The following is a 26222-nucleotide window of genomic DNA, read 5'->3' as shown; positions in this document are numbered from 1 at the left end:
AAGGTCAAAATACCAACATTAAAAATGTCGACAGGTCAAAAAGTCGAGATTTTTTTCATTTTTTGTGTGTGTATGTTGACATAGGTCGACATGGACACCGTATAAGTGTACCGCGTCCCCTCGCATAGCTCGCTGCGCTCGCCATGCTTCAGGCACGGTGCCTCGCTGCGCTCAGTACACTATAATATTCCCCCTCCAGGTCCACTGGGATGGTAATGTATGAACAAGTTGGTTTCAATGTAAAAAAACCATGAAAACTCATGTCAACTTTTTGACCTGCTGACATTTTAAATGTCGGTATTATGACCTTGTCAGTATTTTAAATGTAGGTATTTTGACCATGTCGGGATTTTGACCTTGTCAGGATTTCAACCGTCGGTCAATGGTTGTCGGTATTTTGACCGTTGGGATTTTGATTGTAGGCAAATTGACTGCATCCCGTTTCCCTGTTACCTTTGCGATATTATTTCAATCCTGCACATAACTCCAAATTGACCTATTATACATCCATTTAGTAGATTTTACATCTCCAGTATAATCTATCTAGATTCTAGACTAATTTTACATTAATTTTAAGGCAGAGGCATTACCGGGACGTGTGCTGCCATTGGAAGTGCTCATCTATCACAGCAAAGCTTCCGACAACTTCGGAACACTTATTAACTGGTAACAATTTTTGAATTTGCCTGAAATGGTGATCAGCTGTGCTGGACACACCTATACATTACATTATTTATGTTCCAAGGGATTTCTTGCAGTTTGGAGTTTTACAGATACTTGTGATGTAGTTTTATAAGTATGTATAGCTTTATTAAATATTGTTTGTTTTTTGGGGGGGAATAAGAAGCCATTTAATTTACCCAATAACATATAGCAGTACTTTCTAATATAATTGATATTGTTATATTTCTATTAGTGCGGTCTAAACGGGATACATACTATTAGCAGGCTGTCATGATTTCGAGAGAGGGATCCCGTCCATGAGAATGCTGGCAGCGGGGTGAGCGCTAGAAAGCCCCTTGTGGGCTCGCTGCGCTGCGGGCACGGTGGCTCGTCCTGCTCGCCACAGGTTATATTCTCCCTCTCTGGGTGTCGTGGGCACCCACAGAGGGAGAATAGCCTTTTTCGCCGGTATTCTGGTGGCAGCACTGGGACGACATATCGCAGCCTAGTGTGTACCCAGCTGTAGTATTCCATAATGGAGAGTCCAGTTTCCCCTCTGACAGCTGAAAGGTCTCTATCATCAGGACCACATACAGTAGTGACCCTTTTTTCAGGGTGCAGCAGCGTTTCCAGATGTAAAGAGGAAATCTATGCATTGTGTTTTTGGAACTGTAATGGGCCCTACACACTTGTAGATTCGAAAGATTTAAAAGATGAAAGATATGATAGATGAAGATTTCCCATGAACGATTATGTGCATACACTGAACAATGTCTGATGAAAGATTTGAAAGATTAGAAAGATTTGAAAGATCCAGCTTCATTTAAATACTGCGCATGGTTTTAGGAAGGTGGGCAGGTCTTCTTTGTACAATAAATAACAGCATCCATTTAAAATCACTGCATATCTGCTCTGTAGTTTGTTTGTTGCAGTGTAAACCTGGTAAACCTTTTAGCACTACCCATAAATAAAGACTCCACACAATTTTTAGTAACAATTTGTAATTATAAATTTTAGAAAAATAATAAATTAGAAACATTCTGGGCTGGATTCATCGATTTTTGAGCCAATGAGTGCCATGACAGCAGGGATTACACCAATAGAGGCATCAGGCATTCCAACAATTAGCCAGATACAGTGCAGCAAAAACAGTGGTGCCAACATAACTTGGGATGAAGAAGAAGTAAAAGAATTTGAGGACAGTATTTCAAAAGTGCACATGAAATAAAAGCATTCACAACGTTCTATTACAGGGGCAAATGAAGTGTAGAAAACCAACATTATGGTACAATTGACTTCAAGAAAAAACATATATGGAGGAAGGTCAAATACAAATCTGAAGTCAGCAAACAAAAAAACACAAATTCAAAAAATCTAAAACATTTTGATTAAAAATTTTGGTCGCCTTGAACAGTGGAGTGTGCACTCAACAGAGTGGTGAACACTCCACCTGAAGAGGTGCCAGGGAAGGGGGATTGTGGCATTTGGTAACCCGGAGCAGGATATGTGGGGTATTGTTGAGGAATTACCGGCGCAGAATACATGGGAGGGTGAGTTGGGGGAGGGGCATAAGATGTACTAGGCACCCTTCTGGTATCTAACACAACGCCACTGTGGTTGGTCAATTCATCATCCTGGCCATGTGATATAATGGCATATACCAGACGCTGGGCGTATTTTTGCTGAGTGGGGTTCATGGCCCGCAACTCACAGGCTAAATGGTCTCCAATAGCTTCAAATCTATCCGGTCTGTTTTTTAGGACCTCCTCTGCCTGCCTCAGAAATGTATCTGACCTGCTGGAGGAGACAGATCTTCCAGGGATAGCCGGCTGGCGTCTCTTTCTAGCCAGAGACTGGGGCGTTCCCATCGCCACCTCACTCACCTCCAGCTCCGGCATTACAGTGGCTTGGTCTGCCGGCTCATCCACTGCAGGTTCCACGTCCAGCTCCCTCGAAGACAGCTGAGTTATCCAAAAAAATTAAGAAAAATATGTGAAAATAATAAGGCAACAAATTAAACAAGAAACAGTGACATCTGTATTGTGCGGACACTTACCGGATCCACACTCTCCTCTTCCTCAGGCTCGAACATCCCGGGCGTGTTCGGCTCCTCTGTGCTCTGCGCTGTCCTCGAAGGCTCCTCATCCAATACGAACTTCATCAAGTCATAATACCATTGTATTGGCTTCTTGACTTGATCTGACCCCGCTCCTGAACGTTGGGAATCTTTGTATTTCCTGTGCTCCTTAAGAAATACTGTCCTCAGATTCTGGATCTTCCTCTTTACCCACTTGATGTCGGCACCACTATCTTGGACAAGGCTGTACCTGGCCAATTGCTGGTATGCCAAATTTTTCTTTCCTCTGTTGGCGTAATCCCTTGTGCCCACACGCCACAAGCACTCATTGGTCTGGTATAGATCGATGAATCCAGCCCAGAACTCACGGTTTGCATCCATGTCTCTGTGAAAGGTGAGATTTAATTTTAAAATATTAAAATCAGAACTTAACACAGTAATCAGATATAATATGTTCAACTAATTATATATATATCATGGTGAGAGAGCTTGTGTCTCACCACAAATGCCCACATTCTGGTGGAATCAGCTCTCTCCAAGGGAGAAGAAAACAAGTCCTGCTCATTCTGCACAGCTGCAGCTGGAGAAACAGATGTCCGTGATTTCATGCTCACCCAGAGACATAAGGAAGTCAGGAGCACGAAAGGGGTTTAAAAATCCCTCTTACCCAAAATGCATTGCGCTGGTGCCTGTTAGATGCCAGTGAGCCGGGTTGAGTTTATAGCGCCATGGACTGTGGACATTGGCCGTGCCAGGAGACCATGGTATGTGTAGCTGCAAGCCACTGCAGCAGAGTTACTTTTCAGTACGGGAATTGCTAGGATGTTTTATGTCTGTCTATTTTCTCTATGTACCTCTGTGACCAGACCCAAAGCCTGTGTATGCTGTGCTACAGTGTCTGATGTCATTAAAGACACTGTGGTTATAACCCGAAAATCTGCCTACGAGTCCTTATATTTACAATACCCATGTTACAAAAATAAATTAATAAATATATATATATATATATATATATATACAAAATAATGTAATAAAAATGTTTGTGTCTGTGTGTATATATACATATATATATATATATATACACACACATATAGATATACATATATATATATATATATATATGTAGAGAAAACAAATGGAGGCTGCAGGCAATGAGTACACAACTTATAACTTTTTTAATATGAGTATATGTATACCTACATCTAGTTTGAGTATCATAGCATAGAGGACTATCACTGGCGCCTCCGGACAGCACACCGTCAGGTCAGCCAAAAGGAGGTGTCACACCCCCTGACAAAGTCCTTGGGTCGAAACATGTTGGCGTGATAGTGGGACACTGGACGTACTACGTCTCTTTGGCTCACCTGACTGTGTGCGGTCTCAGACCAGGAGTATCTGACGAGCGGCGACTAGCAGCTTTCTGTGTGTGCTGTTCGAAGGCGCCAGTGATAGTCCTCTATGCTGTGATACTCAAACTAGATGTATGTATACATATACTCGTATTAAAAGAGTTATTAGTTGTATACTCACTCCCTGCGCCCTCCATTTGTTTTCTCTAAATGTGCATCATTGAGCCTGTGGTACGGCTCTATCGGGAGGACGCTGCAGGGAAATCATTCAGTGGATGAAAATCAGAAGCCTGTTTAAAAATCGACAATACAGGATACGTGAATTTGCGTGATTTAGTTTTGACTTGTTATATATATAATACAAAAACGTACCTTAATAAAGCAGATCAGCCCAGTGATATGTATATAACTGTGATTTGATTTGATTTCTGCTTTCCTGGAGTGGCAGTCCTTTGCTCCTGTGTAAATATATATTTATATATGCTTCACTTTTTCCACATTTTGTTATATTACAGCCTTATTCAAAAAAGGAAAAAAAACAAAACACTTTTCCCCTCAAAATTCTATACACAATACCCCATAATGACAATATGTCAATAATTCAACATATTCAATAAAAAACGGATTCGACAGTCCCGCTGTCGAAAAACGGACCAATTGACGATAGTGTGCCTCCTGGATTCGACTTCATGGACGGCACAAGTGTTTAAAAAAACCCTGAAAAAAAATTGCGTGGGGTCCCCCCTCCTAAGCATAACCAGCCTCGGGCTCTTTGAGCCGGTCCTGGTTGTAAAAATACGGGGGGGAAAAAATGACATGAGATCCCCCGTATTTTAACAACCAGCACCGGCCTCTGCGTCCTGTCCTGGTGCCAAAAATACGGGGTACAAAACACGTAGGGGTCCCCCGTATTTTTAACACCAGCACCGGGCTCCACTAGTCAGAGAGATAATGCCACAGCCGGGGGACACTTTTATATCGGTCCCTGCGGCCCTGGCATTAAATCACTAACTAGTCACCCCTGGCCGGGGTACCCTGGAGGAGTGGGGACCCCTTAAATCAAGGGACCCCCCCCCCCCCCCCTCCAGCCACCCAAGGGCCAGGGGTGAAGCCCGAGGCTGTTCCCCCCATCCAAGGGCGACGGATGGGGGGCTGATAGCCATGTGTCAGAAAAAAGAATATTGTTTTTTGTAGCAGAACTACAAGTCCTAGCAAGCCTCCCCCGCAAGCTGGTACTTGGAGAACCACAAGTACCAGCATGCAGGGGGGGGGGGACGGGCTCGCTGGTACCTGTAGTTCTACTACAAAAAAATACCCAAATAAAAACAGTACACACACACCGTGACAGAACAACTTTATTACATACATGCACACTTAGATTCATACATACTTACCTATGTTGACACGAGGCTCGGTTCCCTTGTCCACGTAGAATCCACGGGTATGCTTCATGCACACTGCCGGGGGATATAATACAATGGTGGGCAGCGGTTTGTCCCCCGGCAGTGTGCATGCAGCATGTGTTCTCAGTACACAGCATATTAATATGCATGCTGTGTACTAGGAACACATGCTGCATGCACACTGCCGGGGGACATAATGCATTGGTGGGCAGGGGATATATTATATACATTGGTGGGCAGCGGTTTGTACCCCGGCAGTGTGCATGCAGCATGTGTTCTCAGTACACAGCATTATCAATATGCATGCTGTGTACTAGGAACACATGCTGCATGCACACTGCCGGGGGACATAATGCATTGGTGGACAGTGGGTTTTATTAAATTCATTGGTGGACAGTGTGTCATTTGTGGCAAGTGTGTCATTGGTGGCCAGTGTTTTATACATTGGTGGCCAGTGGGAACACTGTGCTATACTTACCAAAGACGCGCTGCTCCTCTTCCACGATGCTGCGGCTGACTGTGCTGCGGCTGCGCTCCTCTTCAGTGACGGCCGGGAGTGTTCCTCTGATGACGGCCGGGCGTGGCGTGCAGGCGGCGGGGCGGAGGATCGTCGTTATCTTGAGTATCGTTCTTCGCTGATACATACACAATGAATGATACCGCACATTGTATATGTCGGTATCATTCAGATTGACTTGCATGTATCAGCGATGATAGACCAGCGATGAACGAGCACGGGGCCGCGCATCGTTCATCGCTGGTATATACACACTGCACGATTTGAACGAGTTCTCGTTCATTAATGAACGAGATCGTGCAAATCGTGCAGTATTATCTACAAGTGTGTAGGGCCTAAATCGCACACATATAGACCATACAGTTCTTGTCTCTGTTTTTAAGTTTCCACTCATGTCAATTATGCAAGTGTTAGTGCAGTCTATGTTACTCTGCCAGTCTCAGCCGGCACCCTCACATACACAGATATTTTTGCTGGAACATTTTGGCTAACAGACCTAAGTCATCTGGAAGTTTAAAGCAATCACCCTTAATCACTAATACCACCATTCAAATCCATTCATGGTTCTTTTAAAACGCCTTGTACTTATCAGTCTGGGATTTATTCAGCTTGTGAACAGCTTCTGCCCAACAATAAAGAAAATCAACCTATACTGCAGCGTGAGCTTCTATGGAAATATTTATTTGTGGCAAAAGTATTTCTTTACAGGTTAAACTTTCTCATGGCAGCCAACACATTCCCGAGTTCTTCTCTTCTTCTGGTGCGGGTAGCAATCTGGAAGAAAAGAGAAGTCATTAATCTAACAGTGCAGATCCAATTCTGATGATATAGTATAAAGTGAAATAATGTTTTAAGACCACAACAATAAATGATTTACTAAGCTCAAGAGATGTCAACTGATAGCTACAAAAAGCCTAAATTGTGTCATCATGGAGTCATGGATGTGGAAGAGCTCGGGGTCATTCAAACAGTGCAAAAACGCACATAAATCCAAAGACTACTTCATGCCCACAGCATAAGGATAAATACTTGGGGACTATCCAATTATATGAGTTGTTTTGCACCATTTCTAGAATTGTAAAGAAAATGTTCCTGCATACTCACCCTTCTATCGCGAGTGTCTGGGCTTTGTAACATTCTGGGTCACTCGATGGTATTTGTTGAGGCCCACAGCCATGGGGAACCTGAAAGCCATTCTGCAAAACATAAATCACACCTTTCAGATAATATACTGTACAAGTACAAGAAATGTGAAACGTATAAGTGAATTATAAAAGTTCTCCATTGTTAATTGCCCCCATTCGCTTTAGCACTGTTCACCAGATGAAGGTCTAACAGTCACAAAAGTTGATATAGAAAATTAAAATCCCAGATAACTAATACGCTTTTTAATATGGGTCTTATGTTAGTGCTACGTAGCCCTTTATGCACCAATTTATTTTAGACTTAGACATTTTGAGCCTATACACACTATGTGGCTAATGCCTGTGGTAGTGTGTATATATGCCACACTTACGCCCGAAGATTGTGCACCTTTTCTGGGGCTGAAATCTTGGAGGAAATTGGGGGCGATTTGGTATGCCATTGCTGGGTATCCAGAATCATAAGATCTATGTGATGTCCACTGTAGGACACGGGCTAATGGGCAATTTGTCCTTCTCCCAATCATTTTACACCACAGTGAGCATTATTTTTATTTTCCACATATCCAGTGATATCCCAGTGGAACACTTACTAACTGTAAAGCGCCAAAACCATCAACCCCATTCCATGTATCATTTCTGAGGAAAGGCTCCTGCTGTTCATGGCTACACACTTACATTGTCATCCTCAAGAAATCTTCTGGCATGATTCCGGACACCTCTTTGCATCCTCTTTGTCTCTGACAGCGCATGATTTTGTCACCTATATCAATGACACAATGGAAATAATAAGAATTTACTTACCGATAATTCTATTTCTCGGAGTCCGTAGTGGATGCTGGGGTTCCTGAAAGGACCATGGGGAATAGCGGCTCCGCAGGAGACAGGGCACAAAAAAGTAAAGCTTTACTAGGTCAGGTGGTGTGCACTGGCTCCTCCCCCTATGACCCTCCTCCAGACTCCAGTTAGGTACTGTGCCCGGACGAGCATACACAATAAGGGAGGCATTTTGAATCCCGGGTAAGACTCATACCAGCCACACCAATCACACCGTACAACTTGTGATCTAAACCCAGTTAACAGTATGACAACAGAAAGGGCCTCTTAAAGATGGCTCCTTAACAATAACCCGAATTAGTTAACAATAACTATGTACAAGTATTGCAGATAATCCGCACTTGGGATGGGCGCCCAGCATCCACTACGGACTCCGAGAAATAGAATTATCGGTAAGTAAATTCTTATTTTCTCTATCGTCCTAAGTGGATGCTGGGGTTCCTGAAAGGACCATGGGGATTATACCAAAGCTCCCAAACGGGCGGGAGAGTGCGGATGACTCTGCAGCACCGAATGAGAGAACTCCAGGTCCTCCTTTGCCAGGGTATCAAATTTGTAAAATTTTACAAACGTGTTCTCCCCCGACCACGTAGCTGCTCGGCAGAGTTGTAATGCCGAGACCCCTCGGGCAGCCGCCCAAGATGAGCCCACCTTCCTTGTGGAGTGGGCTTTTACAGTTTTAGGCTGTGGCAGGCCTGCCACAGAATGTGCAAGTTGAATTGTGTTACAAATCCAACGAGCAATCGACTGCTTAGAAGCAGGTGCGCCCAACTTGTTGGGTGCATACAATATAAACAGCGAGTCAGATTTTCTGACTCCAGCCGTCCTTGCAATGTATATTTTTAAGGCTCTGACAACGTCCAACAACTTGGAGTCCTCCAAGTCGCTAGTGGCCGCAGGCACCACAATAGGTTGGTTCAGATGAAATGCTGATACCACTTTAGGGAGAAAATGCGGACGAGTCCGCAGTTCTGCCCTATCCGAATGGAAGATTAGATAAGGACTTTTATAAGATAAAGCCGCCAATTCAGATACTCTCCTGGCAGAGGCCAGGGCTAGTAACATAGTCACTTTCAATGTGAGATATTTCAAATCCACCTTTTTCAATGGTTCAAACCAATGGGATTTGAGGAAATCTAAAACTACATTTAGATCCCACGGTGCCACCGGAGGCACCACAGGAGGCTGTATATGCAGTACTCCCTTGACAAAAGTCTGGACCTCAGGGACAGAGGCCAATTCTTTTTGGAAGAATATTGACAGGGCCGAAATTTGAACCTTAATGGATCCCAATTTGAGACCCATAGATAATCCTGATTGCAGGAAATGTAGGAAACGACCCAGTTGGAATTCCTCCGTCGGAACCCTCCGATCCTCGCACCACGCTACATATTTTCGCCAAATGCGGTGATAATGTTTCACGGTGACTTCCTTCCGTGCCTTAATCAAGGTAGGAATGACTTCTTCTGGAATGCCTTTCCCTTTTAGGATCTGGCGTTCAACCGCCATGCCGTCAAACGCAGCCGCGGTAAGTCTTGAAAAAGACAGGGACCCTGCTGTAGCAGGTCCCTTCTCAGAGGTAGAGGCCACGGTTCGTCCGTGAGCATCTCTTGAAGTTCCGGATACCAAGTCCTTCTCGGCCAATCCGGAACCACTAGTATTGTTCTTACTCTTCTTTGCCGTATGATCTTCAATACCTTTGGTATGAGCGGCAGAGGAGGAAACACATACACTGACTGGTACACCCAAGGAGTTACCAGTGCGTCCACAGCTATTGCCTGTGGATCTCTTGACCTGGCGCAATATTTGTCCAGTTTCTTGTTGAGGCGAGACGCCATCATGTCTACAATTGGTCTTTCCCAACGGTCTATTAACATGTTGAAGACTTCTGGATGTAGACCCCACTCTCCCGGATGAAGATCGTGTCTGCTGAGGAAGTCTGCTTCCCAGTTGTCCACGCCCGGGATGAACACTGCTGACAGTGCTATCACGTGATTCTCCGCCCAGCGAAGAATCTTGGCAGCTTCTGCCATTGCACTCCTGCTTCTTGTGCCGCCCTGCCTGTTTACATGGGCGACCGCCGTGATGTTGTCCGACTGAATCAACACCGGCTTTCCTTGCAGGAGAAGTTCCGCCTGGCTTAGAGCATTGTAGATTGCTCTTAGTTCCAGAATGTTTATGTGAAGAGACTTTTCCAGACTCGTCCATACTCCCTGGAAGTTTCTTCCTTGTGTGACTGCTCCCCAGCCTCTCAGGCTGGCGTCCGTGGTCACCAGGATCCAATCCTGAATGCCGAATCTGCGGCCTTCTAATAGGTGAGCCTTCTGCAACCACCACAGAAGTGACACCCTTGTCTTTGGTGACAGGGTTATTCGCAGGTGCATCTGCAGATGCGACCCTGACCATTTGTCCAACAGATCCCTTTGGAATATTCTTGCATGGAATCTGCCGAATGGAATTGCTTCGTAAGAAGCCACCATTTTTCCCAGGACTCTTGTGCATTGATGTACTGACACTTTTCCTGGTTTTAGGAGGTTCCTGACCAGATCGGATAACTCCTTGGCTTTTTCCTCTGGAAGGAAAACCTTTTTCTGAAACGTGTCCAGAATCATTCCTAGGAACAGCAGACGAGTTGTCGGGATTAAATGGGATTTTGGAATATTCAGAATCCACCCGTGTTGTCTTAGCACCTCTTGAGATAGTGCTAAAGCTGTCTCCAGCTGTTCTCTGGACCTTGCCCTTATTAGGAGATCGTCCAAGTATGGGATAACTAATACGCCTTTTCTTCGAAGAAGAATCATCATCTCGGCCATTACCTTGGTAAAGACCCGAGGCGCCGTGGACAATCCGAACGGCAGCGTCTGAAACTGATAGTGACAGTTTTGAACAATGAACCTGAGGTACCCCTGGTGTGCGGGGTAAATTGGAACGTGTAGATACGCATCCTTGATGTCCAAGGATACCATAAAGTCCCCTTCTTCCAGGTTCGCTATCACTGCTCTGAGTGACTCCATCTTGAACTTGAACTTTTTTATGTAGAGGTTCAAGGACTTCAGATTTAGAATAGGCCTTACCGAGCCATCCGGCTTCGGTACCACAAATAGAGTGGAATAATACCCCTTTCCTTGTTGTAATAGGGGTACTTTGACTATCACCTGCTGAGCGTACAGCTTGTGAATGGCTTCCAACACCCTCTCCCTTTCGGAAGAGACGGTTGGTAAGGCAGACTTCAGGAAACGATGAGGAGGATCCGTCTCTAATTCCAACCTGTACCCCTGAGATATTATCTGCAGGATCCAGGGGTCTACCTGCGAGTGAGCCCACTGCGCGCTGTAATTTTTGAGACGGCCCCCCACTGTCCCCGAGTCCGCTTGAGAGGCCCCAGCGTCATGCTGAGGTTTTTGCAGGAGCCGGGGAGGGCTTCTGTTCCTGGGAAGGAGCTGCCTGTTGGTGTCTCTTCCCTCTTCCTCTGCCTCGTGGCAGGTACGACAAGCCCTTTGCTCTCTTATTTTTGTAGGAGCGAAAAGGCTGCGGTTGAAAGGTCGGTGCCTTTCTCTGTTGGGGAGTGACTTGAGGTAAAAAAGTGGATTTCCCGGCAGTAGCCGTGGCCACCAAGTCTGATAGACCAACTCCAAATAACTCCTCCCCTTTATACGGCAAAACCTCCATGTGACGTTTTGAATCCGCATCGCCTGTCCACTGTCGTGTCCATAAGGCTCTTCTGGCTGAAATGGACATAGCACTCACCCGAGATGCCAGTGTGCAAATATCCCTCTGTGCATCACGCATATAGATAAATGCATCCTTTATTTGTTCTAACGACAGTAAAACATTGTCCCTATCTAGGGTATCAATATTTTCAATCAGGGATTCTGACCAAACTACTCCAGCACTGCACATCCAGGCAGTTGCTATAGCTGGTCGTAGTATAACACCTGCATGTGTGTATATATTCTTTTGAATAACTTCCATCTTTCTATCTGATGGATCCTTAAGTGCGGCCGTCTCAGGAGAGGGTAACGCCACTTGTTTGGATAAGCGTGTGAGCGCCTTGTCCACCTTAGGGGGTGTTTCCCAGCGCGCCCTAACCTCTGGCGGGAAAGGGTATAATGCCAATAACTTTTTTGAAATTATCAACTTTTTATCAGGAGCAACCCACGCTTCATCACACACGTCATTTAATTCTTCTGATTCAGGAAAAACTGTTTGTAGTTTTTTCACACCATACATAATACCCTGTTTTACGGTATCTGTAGTATCAGCTAAATGTAACGTCTCCTTCATTGCCAAAATCATATAACGTGTGGCCCTACTGGAAAATACGTTTGAATTTCTACCGTCGTCACTGGAATCAGTGCCCGTGTCTGGGTCTGTGTCGACCGACTGAGGCAAAGGGCGTTTTACAGCCCCTGACGGTGTTTGAGGCGCCTGGACAGGCATTAATTGATTGTCCGGCCGCCTCATGTCCTCAACTGACTGTTTAAGGGAAGATAAACCATCACGTAATTCCACAAATAAAGGCATCCATTCTGGTGTCGACCCCCTGGGGGGTGACATCTGCATATTTGGCAATTGCTCCGCCTCCACACCAATATCGTCCTCATACATGTCGACACCACGTACCGACACACACCGCAAACTCACAGGGAATGCTCTAATGAAGACAGGACCCACTAGCCCTTTTGGGGAGACAGAGGGAGAGTCTGCCAGCACACACCACAAAGCGCTATATATACAAGGGATATCCTTATATTAAGTGCTCCCTTATAGCTGCTTTAATATATATATATATATAGCCATTAATGTGCCCCCCCTCTCTGTTTTACCCTGTTTCTGTAGTGCAGTGCAGGGGAGAGACCTGGGAGCCGTTCTGACCAGCGGAGCTGTGACAGAAAATGGCGCCGTGTGCTGAGGAGATAGGCCCCGCCCCTTTTTCGGCGGGTTCTTCTCCCGCTATTTTTCCAGTCAGGCAGGGGTTAAATATCTCCATATAGCCCCTATGGGCTATATGTGAGGTATTTTTAGCCTTGTATAAGGTTTATATTTGCCTCTCAGAGCGCCCCCCCCCCAGCGCTCTGCACCCTCAGTGACTGCCCAGTGAAGTGTGCTGAGAGGAAAATGGCGCACAGCTGCAGTGCTGTGCGCTACCTTATGAAGACTGAGGAGTCTTCAGCCGCCGGTTTCCGGACCTCTTCACGCTTCAGCATCTGCAAGGGGGTCGGCGGCGCGGCTCCGGGACCGGACTCCACGGCTGGGCCTGTGTTCGATCCCTCTGGAGCTAATGGTGTCCAGTAGCCAAGCAGCAAATCCACTCTGCATGCAGGTGAGTTTACTACTTTCCCCCTAAGTCCCACGTTGCAGTGATCCTGTTGCCAGCAGGACTCACTGTAAAGAAAAAAACCTAAACTAAACTTTCTCTAAGCAGCTCTTTAGGAGAGCCACCTAGATTGCACCCTTCTCGTTCGGGCACAAAATCTAACTGGAGTCTGGAGGAGGGTCATAGGGGGAGGAGCCAGTGCACACCACCTGACCTAGTAAAGCTTTACTTTTTTGTGCCCTGTCTCCTGCGGAGCCGCTATTCCCCATGGTCCTTTCAGGAACCCCAGCATCCACTTAGGACGATAGAGAAAATTAAACAAGATTTCCCTATCCCAAACCGCACACACCACACCCAGCTCCTGCACTCCCCAATTCACCCATAAATAAGACAGTAGTCTTCAAATCATGGAACGGCCGCCATAGTTTCCAGACTTAAACCCTTTCTAGCTGGTTTGGAAGGAAGTGGACAGAAGGATAAAAGCAACCTACAATTGCAACACATTTGTGGGAACTTCTGCAACAGTGTTGGAAAGAAGTTCTCAAACATTATTTGATGTCTATTGTAGAAAGAAAGAATACCAAGTGGTACATTTACAGAGAGTTGGTGATGTTGCCCATAGCAACCAATCAGATGCTGTCTATAATTTTTCTATTGCCTTTTAGAAAATGATAGACAGCATCTGGTTGGTAGCTATGGGCAACATCACCAATTCTGTTTTAGAAGCTTTAGTAAATTTGCACCCAAGAGTGTGTTTGGTGGTTATATCTGCAGAAGGTGGCTACTTTGTTCTATGCTTTTATTTCAGAGTACATTGAGACATTAAACATCGTTAATTTCAATAACAACTCAAAAAATAAGAATTTACTTACCGATAATTCTATTTCTCATAGTCCGTAGTGGATGCTGGGGACTCCGAAAGGACCATGGGGAATAGCGGCTCCGCAGGAGACTGGGCACAAAAGTAAAAAGCTTTAGGACTACCTGGTGTGCACTGGCTCCTCCCCCTATGACCCTCCTCCAAGCCTCAGTTAGGATACTGTGCCCGGACGAGCGTACACAATAAGGAAGGATTTTGAATCCCGGGTAAGACTCATACCAGCCACACCAATCACACCGTACAACTTGTGATCTGAACCCAGTTAACAGCATGATAACAGAAGGAGCCTCTGAAAAGATGGCTCACAACAACAATAACCCGATTTTTGTAACAATAACTATGTACAAGTAATGCAGACAATCCGCACTTGGGATGGGCGCCCAGCATCCACTACGGACTATGAGAAATAGAATTATCGGTAAGTAAATTCTTATTTTCTCTAACGTCCTAGTGGATGCTGGGGACTCCGAAAGGACCATGGGGATTATACCAAAGCTCCCAAACGGGCGGGAGAGTGCGGATGACTCTGCAGCACCGAATGAGAGAACTCCAGGTCCTCCTCAGCCAGGGTATCAAATTTGTAGAATTTAGCAAACGTGTTTGCCCCTGACCAAGTAGCTGCTCGGCAAAGTTGTAAAGCCGAGACCCCTCGGGCAGCCGCCCAAGATGAGCCCACTTTCCGTGTGGAATGGGCTTTTACAGATTTTGGCTGTGGCAGGCCTGCCACAGAATGTGCAAGCTGAATTGTACTACAAATCCAACGAGCAATCGTCTGCTTAGAAGCAGGAGCACACAGCTTGTTGGGTGCATACAGGATAAACAGCGAATCAGATTTTCTGACTCCAGCCGTCCTGGAAACATATATTTTCAGGGCCCTGACTACGTCCAGCAACTTGGAATCCTCCAAGTCCCTAGTAGCCGCAGGCACCACAATAGGCTGGTTTAAGTGAAAAGCTGAAACCACCTTAGGGAGAAATTGAGGACGAGTCCTCAATTCTGCCCTGTCCGTATGAAAAATTAGGTAAGGGCTTTTATAGGATAAAGCCGCCAATTCTGAGACACGCCTGGCTGAAGCCAGGGCTAACAGCATTACCACTTTCCATGTGAGATATTTTAAGTCCACAGTGGTGAGTGGTTCAAACCAATGTGATTTTAGGAATCCCAAAACTACATTGAGATCCCAAGGTGCCACTGGAGGCACAAAAGGAGGCTGTATATGCAGTACTCCCTTGACAAACGTCTGAACTTCAGGAACAGAAGCCAGTTCTTTTTGGAAGAATATTGACAGGGCCGAAATTTTAACCTTAATGGACCCCAATTTGAGGCCCATAGACAGTCCTGTTTGCAGGAAATGCAGGAAACGACCCAGTTGAAATTCCTCTGTAGGGGCCTTCCTGGCCTCGCACCACGCAACATATTTACGCCAAATACGGTGATAATGTTGTACGGTTACATCCTTCCTGGCTTTGATCAGGGTAGGGATGACTTCATCCGGAATGCCTTTTTCCTTCAGGATCCGGCGTTCAACCGCCATGCCGTCAAACGCAGCCGCGGTAAGTCTTGGAACAGACATGGTCCCTGCTGGAGCAGGTCCTTTCTTAGAGGTAGAGGCCACGGGTCTTCCGTGAGCATCTCTTGAATTTCCGGGTACCAAGTCCTTCTTGGCCAATCCGGAGCCACGAGTATAGTCTTTACTCCTCTCCTTCTTATGATTCTCAGTACTTTTGGTATGAGAGGAAGAGGAGGGAACACATACACTGACTGGTACACCCACGGTGTTACCAGAGCGTCCACAGCTATAGCCTGAGGGTCCCTTGACCTGGCGCAATATCTGTCCAGTTTTTTGTTGAGGCGGGACGCCATCATGTCCACCTTTGGTTTTTTCCAACGGTTCACAATCATGTGGAAAACTTCTGGGTGAAGTCCCCACTCCCCCGGGTGAAGATCGTGTCTGCTGAGGAAGTCTGCTTCCCAGTTGTCCACTCCCGGAATGAACACTGCTGACAGTGCTATCACATGATTCTCCGCCCAGCGAAGAATCCTTGCCACTTCCATCATTGCCCTCCTGCTTCTTGTGCCGCCCTGTCTGTTTACGTGGGCGACTGCCGTGATGTTGTCCGACTGGATCAACACCGGCTGACCCTGAAGCAGAGGTCTTGCCTGACTTAGGGCATTGTAAATGGCCCTTAGTTCCAGGATATTTATGTGAAGTGACGTTTCCATGCTTGACCACAAGCCCTGGAAATTTCTTCCCTGTGTGACTGCTCCCCAGCCTCTCAGGCTGGCATCCGTGGTCACCAGGACCCAATCCTGAATGCCGAATCTGCGGCCCTCTAGGAGATGAGCACTCTGTAACCACCACAGGAGAGACACCCTTGTCCTTGGAGACAGGGTTATCCGCTGATGCATTTGAAGATGCGATCCGGACCATTTGTCCAGCAGATCCCACTGAAAAGTTCTTGCGTGGAATCTGCCGAATGGAATCGCTTCATAAGAAGCCACCATCTTTCCCAGGACCCTTGTGCATTGATGTACTGACACTTGGCCTGGTCTTAGGAGGTTCCTGACTAGGTCGGATAACTCCTTGGCCTTCTCCTCCGGGAGAAACACCTTTTTCTGTACTGTGTCCAGAATCATCCCTAGGAACAGCAGACGTGTCGTCGGAATCAGCTGCGATTTTGGAATATTTAGAAACCATCCGTGCTGTCGTAGTACTACTTGAGATAGTGCTACTCCGACCTCTAACTGTTCTCTGGACCTTGCCCTTATCAGGAGATCGTCCAAGTAAGGGATAATTAAGACGCCTTTTCTTCGAAGAAGAATCATCATTTCGGCCATTACCTTGGTAAAGACCCGGGGTGCCGTGGACAATCCAAACGGCAGCGTCTGAAACTGATAGTGACAGTTCTGTACCACAAACCTGAGGTACCCTTGGTGAGAAGGGCAAATTGGGACATGGAGGTAAGCATCCTTGATGTCCAGAGACACCATATAGTCCCCTTCTTCCAGGTTCGCTATCACTGCTCTGAGTGACTCCATCTTGAACTTGAACCTTTTTATGTAAGTGTTCAAGGATTTCAGATTTAAAATGGGTCTCACCGAGCCGTCCGGCTTCGGTACCACAAACAGCGTGGAATAATACCCCTTTCCCTGTTGTAGGAGGGGTACCTTGATTATCACCTGCTGGGAATACAGCTTGTGAATGGCTTCCAATACCGCCTCCCTGTCGGGGGGAGACGTTGGTAAAGCAGACTTCAGGAACCGGCGAGGGGGAGACGTCTCGAATTCCAATTTGTACCCCTGAGATACTACCTGCAGGATCCAGGGGTCCACTTGCGAGTGAGCCCACTGCGCGCTGAAATTCTTGAGACGGGCCCCCACCGTGCCTGAGTCCGCTTGTAAGGCCCCAGCGTCATGCTGAGGACTTGGCAGAAGCGGGGGAGGGCTTCTGTTCGTGGGAAGAGGCTGTCTGCTGCAGTCTTTTTCCCCTTCCTCTGCCCCGGGGCAGATATGAGTGGCCTTTTGCCCGCTTGCCCTTATGGGGACGAAAGGACTGAGCCTGAAAAGACGGTATCTTTTTCTGCTGCGAGGTGACTTGGGGTAAAAAGGTGGATTTTCCAGCCGTTGCCGTGGCCACCAGGTCCGATAGACCGACCCCAAATAACTCCTCCCCTTTATACGGCAATACTTCCATATGCCGTTTGGAATCCGCATCCCCTGACCACTGTCGCGTCCATAATCCTCTTCTGGCAGAAATGGACATCGCACTTACTCTTGATGCCAGAGTGCAAATATCCCTCTGTGCATCTCGCATATATAGAAATGCATCCTTTAAATGCTCTATAGTCAATAATATATTGTCCCTGTCCAGGGTATCAATATTTTCAGTCAGGGAATCCGACCAAGCCACCCCAGCACTGCACATCCAGGCTGAGGCGATTGCTGGTCGCAGTATAATACCAGTATGTGTGTATATACTTTTAAGGATATTTTCCAGCTTTCTATCAGCTGGTTCCTTGAGGGCGGCCGTATCAGGGGACGGTAACGCGACTTGTTTTGATAAGCGTGTGAGCGCCTTATCTACGCTAGGGGGTGTTTCCCAACGCGCCCTAACCTCTGGCGGGAAAGGGTATAATGCCAATAACTTTTTAGAAATTAGCAGTTTTTTATCGGGGGAAACCCACGCTTCATCACACACCTCATTTAATTCATCTGATTCGGGAAAAACTACGGGTAGTTTTTTCACACCCCACATAATACCCTTTTTTGTGGTACTTGTAGTATCAGAAATGTTCAAAACCTCCTTCATTGCCGTGATCATGTAACGTGTGGCCCTACTGGAAAATACGTTTGTTTCCTCACCGTCGACACTGGAGTCAGTGTCCGTGTCTGTGTCGACCTGAGGTAACGGGCGCTTTAGAGCCCCTGACGGTGTTTGAGACGCCTGTACAGGTATTAACTGATTTGCCGGCTGTCTCATGTCGTCAACAGTCTTTTGTAAAGTGCTGACACTATCACGTAATTCTTTCCATAAGACCATCCAGTCAGGTGTCGACTCCCTAGGGGGTGACATCACTAACACAGGCAATTGCTCCGCCTCCACACCATTTTCCTCCTCATACATGTCGACACAACGTACCGACACACAGCACACACACAGGGAATGCTCTGATAGAGGACAGGACCCCACTAGCCCTTTGGGGAGACAGAGGGAGAGTTTGCCAGCACACACCAGAGCGCTATATATATACAGGGATAACCTTATATAAGTGTTTTTCCCTAATATAGCTGCTGTATATATTTATATGCCAATTTAGTGCCCCCCCCCTCTCTTGTTTTACCCTTGTTTCTGTAGTGCAGGACTGCAGGGGAGAGTCAGGGAGCATTCCTCCAACGGAGCTGGGAGGAAAAAATGGCGCCAGTGTGCTGAGGAGATAGGCTCCGCCCCTTTTTCGGCGGCCTTTCTCCCACTTTTTTATGTAAAAATAGGCAGGGGTTAAATACATCCATATAGCCCAGGAGCTATATGTGATGTATTTTTTGCCAAAAAGGTGTTTTTATTGCGTCTCAGGGCGCCCCCCCCCCAGCGCCCTGCACCCTCAGTGACCGGAGTGTGAAGTGTGCTGAGAGCAATGGCGCACAGCTGCGGTGCTGTGCGCTACCTTAGTGAAGACAGGACGTCTTCTGCCGCCGATTTTCCGGACCTCTTCAGTCTTCTGGCTCTGTAAGGGGGACGGCGGCGCGGCTCCGGGACCCATCCATGGCTGGGCCTGTGATCGTCCCTCTGGAGCTAATGTCCAGTAGCCTAAGAAGCCCAATCCACTCTGCACGCAGGTGAGTTCGCTTCTTCTCCCCTTAGTCCCTCGATGCAGTGAGCCTGTTGCCAGCAGGTCTCACTGAAAATAAAAAAATAAAAACCTATTTAAACTTTTACTCTAAGCAGCTCAGGAGAGCCACCTAGATTGCACCCTTCTCGTTCGGGCACAAAATCTTAACTGAGGCTTGGAGGAGGGTCATAGGGGGAGGAGCCAGTGCACACCAGGTAGTCCTAAAGCTTTTTACTTTTGTGCCCAGTCTTCTGCGGAGCCGCTATTCCCCATGGTCCTTTCGGAGTCCCCAGCATCCACTAGGACGTTAGAGAAAATTGGAGTGTTCAAAAATGTGAGCAAACGTGTACATTCACAGTCTGTACAGGAAAAGGATATTTCACTTCAAAAGCTCAAGTAGCTGAAATTGTTTTACCAGACAAAAGTCTGACTTATATTTAATAATAACATCTTGCCACAAGATCGTAATGATGGTATTACTAGATTGTTTAAAAAGGCCATTTTTTTCCTTTAGTGTGGCATCACAATTCTTTATTAAAAAACAACTTGGAATTACTTTAAAAAAAATAAAAAATAAAAAAAAATAAAAAAAATATATATACACACTTTTAGTAGTACTGTAGTGATTAAAAAAGGCAACAAACCATCTAGGTTTCTTAGTCTTAACCATGTTGATTACACAAAGGGGGTAATTCAGACCTGATCGCTGGGCAGCGATTTTTGCTGTCCTGCGATCAGATAGTTGCCGCCTACAGGGGAAGGTTTTTGAGCTGTGCAAGTGTGCGATGCATGTGTAGCAGAGCTGCACAAACTGATTTGGTGCAGTCCCTGCGCAGCCCAGGACTTACTCAGTCGCTGCGATAAATTCAGCCTGTACAGGAACGGAATTGATGTCAGACATCCTCCCTTCAAACGCTTGGACACGCCTGTGTTTTTACAGACACTCCCTGAAAATGGCCAGTTGACACCCACAAACGCCCTATTCCTGTCAATCTCCTTGCGAACGCCCGTGCAAATGGATCCTTCACACAAAACCGTCACTGACCGGCGATCCCCGTTGCTGTGGTCCGTCGCGCCAGCGCATTGCAGCTCAGATGTATGCGCAGTTCACATATGATCGCCCATTGTGCGAAAATGTACAGCAGCGATCATGCCTGAATTAGCCCCCAAAGTTTTAACACATCAACTGTAAATTTCAGCTTGAATTTAAACATATTTTGGAGGTTGTCAGAATTGAGGAGGTTCTATTTGTGGATGAAGATCATTTATATAACATAATAATATACTTGTATTCTATTAATTACAGGAACTCCACAAAACTTTACTCACCTCCTGGGCATCCTATGAATTCTGGTGTTGGGTCAGTTAACATCTCATCTATCCTGCTTCTCTGGTTGCACCAGGGATCATCACCACCACTCACCCACCTCCCTCATGACATCAAGGCCACCTGCCTCCCTCGTCACACCATCCACCCACCTTGCTCGCTGCACCAGGGCTCTCTTGTTGCCTACACCAACCCTACTGCCTCATAGCACTAGGTCTTCCTCATCACTCCTACCTCCCATGCCTTACCAGAGTACCTCCGCCACCACTAACCACCCACCTCCCTCTTAGCACTAGGGCTAACTATAAACTTAGTTGCGCAAAGGCCACCCATAGCCTCAACCCAGTTGCCTCTTTGTTGACCCGGCCAACCAGCCTCCCTTGTCGTACCAGGCCCACCCGCCTCCCCCATTACCCCAACCACCTAACTCCCACTTTGCACCAAGACCTCCCGTCACCACCACCTGTCCGTCTCCCTCATCGCACTAGGTCTCCCCAGATGCCACCATGACCCACCTCCCTCATCATGCCAGGTCTCCACCGTCACTTCACCTGCGTCCCCCATCAACTCCACTAATCCACCTCCCTCCTTTGTTGCACCAGGGCACAAGCCTCCCTTGTCACGCCAGCCCCACTCCTCTCCCCCATTGCCCCCAACTCCCTCACTGCACCAGAGCTCCCTCATCAGCACCACCCACCCACCTCCCACTTCGCACCAAGTCCCCCCATTGCCACCACCCACCCTCCTCCCAACAGGTCTCCCATAGCCACAATCCACCCACCTCCCTCATCACACCAGGTCTTCACCCACTACGCACCCAACTCCCTCGTTAAGCCAGCTCTCCCTCATCGCCCCCCCCCCCCCACCCAGCCTCCCTCACTGCATTAAGGCCCAAATGTATTAAGCATTAACAAGAGGTAAATCTGAGACGCATGAGGAGAGAAAAATGTCCAGCCAATCAGCTCCTGCCACAGCCTGTGACATGGCAGTTAGGAAGCTGATTGGCTGGTACTCTCTCTCTCTCTCTTTATCCGTCTCTGATTTATTTCTTGTGAATGCTTAATACATTTGGCCCAGGTCTCCACCGTCGCTATCAACCACCCGCTTCCCCCCTTGCACCAGGTCTCCTCTGTCGCCACTATCCACCCACCTCCCTCGTCACACCAGGTCTCCCCCATCGCCCCACCACACCTGCCTCCCTTGTCATATCATGACTCCCCCATTGCCACCACCCACCTGCCTACTTTATCGCAACAGGTCTCCACAATCAACTCCACAAACTCACCTCCCTCATCATACCATGTCTTCCCTGTCGCCACTACCCTCACACCCCCGTCACACAAGTTCTCCCTGGTTGCTTCCCCACCCATCTCTATCATTGCACCATGTCAGCCCCGTTGTTACCACCATCCCACCAGGTCTCCCCAATTTTCCCCACCCACCTCCCTCATCACGCCAGGTCTCCCCCATCACCCACCTCATTGCATTATAACTCCCCATCGCCACCAACCACCCACCTCCCTCGTGGCACCGGGTCTGCCACATTTTCAACCCAAGTCTCCTCAGTTAATTCCCCGAACCCATCTCTCTCGTCACACCAGGTGTCATCCGTCAATTCCTCAAAGCCACCCACTTTGTCACACCAGGGCTCAACCGTCGACTCAACAAACTCACATCCCTCACATACTTCATCAAACCAGGTCTGCACCGTCAAATGCACTACCCTATCTACCTCGTCACTCCAGCTGTGCACCATCAACTCTAACCTACCTCTATCATCACACAAGGTCTCCTGTGTCAATTCCTCAAAACCAGACACGTCTTTCCACCAAGTCTCCATCGTCGATTCCTCAAACCAACCTTCCTCATCACAACAGGTCTGTACTGACAATTCCTCAAACCCACCTTCCTCGTCACACCAGGTGTTCTCTGTCAATTCCTCAAACCCATCCACTTCGTCACACCAGGGCTCAACCATCGACTCAACAAACTCACTTTCCTGGTCACACCAGGTCTGCACTGTCAACTCTAAACCACCTCCATCATCACACCAGGTTTCCTTTGTCAAGTCCACAATACCATCTCCCTCATCACTATAGGAGTTCTCTGTCAATTCCTCAAACTCACACACTTCATCAAACCAGGTCTGCACCGTCAAATGCACTACCTTATCTACTTTGTCACTCCAGCTGTGCACCATCGACTCTAACCTACCTACATCATCATACCAGATCTCCTCTGTCAATTCCTCAAACACAGACACGTCGTTCCACCAGGTCTCCACCATCAGTTCCACAAACCCACCTCCCTCCTCACAACAGGTCTGTACTGCCAATTCCTCAAACCCACCTTCCTCGTCACACCAGGTATTCTCTGTCAATTCCTCAAACTCATCCACTTCGTCAGACCAGGGCTCCACCATTGAGTTAACAAACCCACTTCCCTCCTTACACCAGGTCTGCACTGTAGACTCTAACCCACCTCCATCATACCAGGTCTCCTCCATCAGTTCCTCAAACCCACACACTTTGTCACACCAGGGCTCAACCGTTGACTCAATAAACCCACTTCTCTTATCACACCAGGTCTGCACTGTAAACTCTAACCTATCTCCATCATCATACCAGGTGTCCTCATTCAATTCCTCAAACCCACACACTTCATCACACCAGGTCTCCACCGTCAAATGCACTACCCTATCTACCTCGTCACTCCAGCTGTGCACTATTGACTCTAACCTACCTCCATCATCACACCAGGTCTCTTCTGTCAATTCCTTAAACACAGACACGTCGTTCCACCAGGTCTCCACCATCGACTCCACAAAGCCTCCTCCCTCATCACACCAGGTCTGTACTGCCAATTCCTCAAATCCACCTTCCTCATCACTCCAGGTATTCTCTGTCAATTCTTGAAACCCATCCACTTCATCACACCAGGGCTCCACCGTTGACTCAACAAACCCACTCCCCTCCTCACACCAGGTCTGCACTGTCAAGTAATACTCACCTCCATCACCACACCAGGTGTCCTCCGTCAATTCCTCAAACCCACACACTTTGTCACACCAGGTCTGCACCGTCAAATGTACTACCCTATCTACCTCGTCGCTCCAGCTGTGCACCATCGAGTCTAACCTACTTCCGTCATCACACCAGATCTCCTCCATCAATTCCTCAAACTCAGAAAGCTCGTTCCACCAGGTCTCCACCATCAATTCCACAAACCCACTTCCCTCATCACAACAGATCTGTACTGCCATTTCCTCAAATCCACCTTCCTCGTCACACCAGGTGTTCTCCGTCAATTTCTGTAACCCATCCACGTCGTTACACCAGGGCTCCACTGTCGACTCAACAAACTCACTTCTCTCATCACACCAAGTCTGCACTGTCGACTCAAACTCACCTCTATCATCACACCAGATGTCCTCCATTAATTCCTCAAACCGAGACACTTCGTCAGACCAGGTATTCACTGTTGACTCCACAAACCTACCTCCATCATCACAAAAAGTCTCCACAAGCCCACCACTATCGTCACACCAGGTGTCACCCATCAATTCCTCAAACCCAGACACTTGGTCAGACCAGAAATCCACTGTCGACTCCACAAACCACCCTCCTTCGTCACAAAAAGTCTCCACAAACCCACCTACATCATCAAACCAGGTCTGTACTGTCAACTCCACAAACCCACAACCATTGTCACACCAGATGTCGTCCATCAATTCCTCAAACCCAGACAGTTCGTCAGACCAGGTATCCACTGTCGACTCCACAAACCCACCTCCATTATCACAGAAAGTCTCCACAAACCCATCACTATCGACACACCAGGTGTCACCCATCAATTCCTCAAACCCAGACACTTGGTCAGACCAGAAATCCATGGTCGACTCCACAAACCACCCTCCATCATCACAAAAAGTCCCCACAAACCCACCTACATCCGTAAACCAGGTCTGCACTGTCGACTCCACAAACCCACAACCATTGTCACACCAGATGTCGTCCATCAATTCCTCAAAACCAGACAGTTCGTCAGACCAGGTATCCACTGACTCCACAAACCACCCTCCATCGTCACACAAGGTCCGCCCCGTCAATTCAACAAACTCACCATCCTCGTCAAACCAGGTCTCTCCGGTGACATCCACCCACCCTCCTACTTCTTCACACCAGGGATCACCCATGGCTACCACCAACCTGTCTCCTTCGTACCAGGGATCACCCATCTGCATCTCCTCCTCGCCGTCTGCGTATAGGGGAAGCCCCGTCAAAATAGGTAACAGCCGCGCGGTACACACTCTGCTCTCCTGCAACACAGTCACAGCGCGAGCTCAGACCAACGAAAGAAGAGAGAGAAGCTCCGCGCGGGACACGTGACATTCTCCTCGCGCGACCATCACAGCTCGAGCAGCGCATGCGCACAGCTGCCAGCTGAGTGCCCAAGTGTTGCTGCTAGAGAGGCAGCTCACCTTCTCCTGGTCTCCCCTTCGGGGGGCCTTCGCCGGCAATTGCTCTCTCACTGCAGTCGATACCTGAGGAGCGCTGCCTGTCGGGTCTGTGTGTGCGGGGGCTCCCGCAGCTGCTGCTGGAGGATATGGGGGTTGCACTGCTCATGCTGCCCCCTTCCTTCCCCCGGCTGAAGACATGTGTGCGCTGCTGGAAGCGGCAGGTGGGTCTCGCTCCCAGCGCTCATGCAGGTGTGCGGACGCCGCCTTCTTCTGATACCGGGAGCAGAGAGTTCCCCCTCTGCTGTGTCTCTATTCCCGGCCGGCCTGAGCCCTGCTGACAAGTTGTTGCTGGAGGCCTGCTTCAGTGTAGTCACTGCCTTCATTCATTATCCCCTGAGGTAGTGCCTGGGGGCCAGCGGGGCCCGGAGCCTGGAGCCTCATCACCAGCCCAGTTCTGCCTCCTGTGTGTGCCACATGCACTGTATGTATATGTGTGTGTGTATATATATATATATATATATATATATATATATATATATATATTTCTCTATCGTCCTAGTGGATGCTGGGGTTCCTGAAAGGACCATGGGGGGGAATAGCGGCTCCGCAGGAGACAGGGCACAAAAAGTAAAGCTTTAGGATCAGGTGGTGTGCACTGGCTCCTCCCCCTATGACCCTCCTCCAAGCCTCAGTTCGATTTTTGTGCCCGGCCGAGAAGGGTGCAATCTAGGTGGCTCTCCTAAAGAGCTGCTTAGAAAAGTTTAGCTTAGGTTTTTTATTTTACAGTGAGTCCTGCTGGCAACAGGATCACTGCAACGAGGGACTTAGGGGAGAAGAAGTGAACTCACCTGCGTGCAGGATGGATTGGCTTCTTTGGCTACTGGACATTAGCTCCAGAGGGACGATCACAGGTACAGCCTGGAT

At 47.7% G+C, this 26222-nt stretch overlaps 1 protein-coding gene across 4 annotated transcripts; it reads right to left on the bottom strand.

The window, feature by feature from the left end:
* Positions 1-1653: 1653 nt before the first annotated feature.
* LOC134913925 (uncharacterized) lies at positions 1654-25730 on the bottom strand. 4 transcript variants are annotated; one of them, XM_063920014.1, is made up of 7 exons: positions 25320-25730; positions 7830-7914; positions 7114-7205; positions 6716-6783; positions 4462-4547; positions 2720-3125; positions 1654-2624 (listed from the first exon to the last, which is right to left on the bottom strand). In XM_063920014.1, exons 6-7 carry the CDS (start codon positions 3119-3121, stop codon positions 2052-2054), a joined length of 975 nt encoding a protein of 324 aa, XP_063776084.1. In that variant the 5' UTR covers positions 3122-3125; positions 4462-4547; positions 6716-6783; positions 7114-7205; positions 7830-7914; positions 25320-25730; the 3' UTR covers positions 1654-2051. The 4 variants fall into 4 exon arrangements, with proteins under 4 accessions (XP_063776084.1, XP_063776083.1, XP_063776082.1 ...); XM_063920013.1 differs by lacking the exon at positions 25320-25730 and adding an exon at positions 25063-25248; XM_063920012.1 differs by lacking the exon at positions 25320-25730 and adding an exon at positions 25048-25247.
* Between the last annotated feature and the right edge of the window lie 492 nt (positions 25731-26222).

This window comes from Pseudophryne corroboree, chromosome 1, assembly GCF_028390025.1.
Source record: "Pseudophryne corroboree isolate aPseCor3 chromosome 1, aPseCor3.hap2, whole genome shotgun sequence".
Taxonomy (NCBI): Eukaryota; Metazoa; Chordata; class Amphibia; order Anura; family Myobatrachidae; genus Pseudophryne; species Pseudophryne corroboree.
This window is presented reverse-complemented; position numbering and strand designations above follow the sequence as displayed.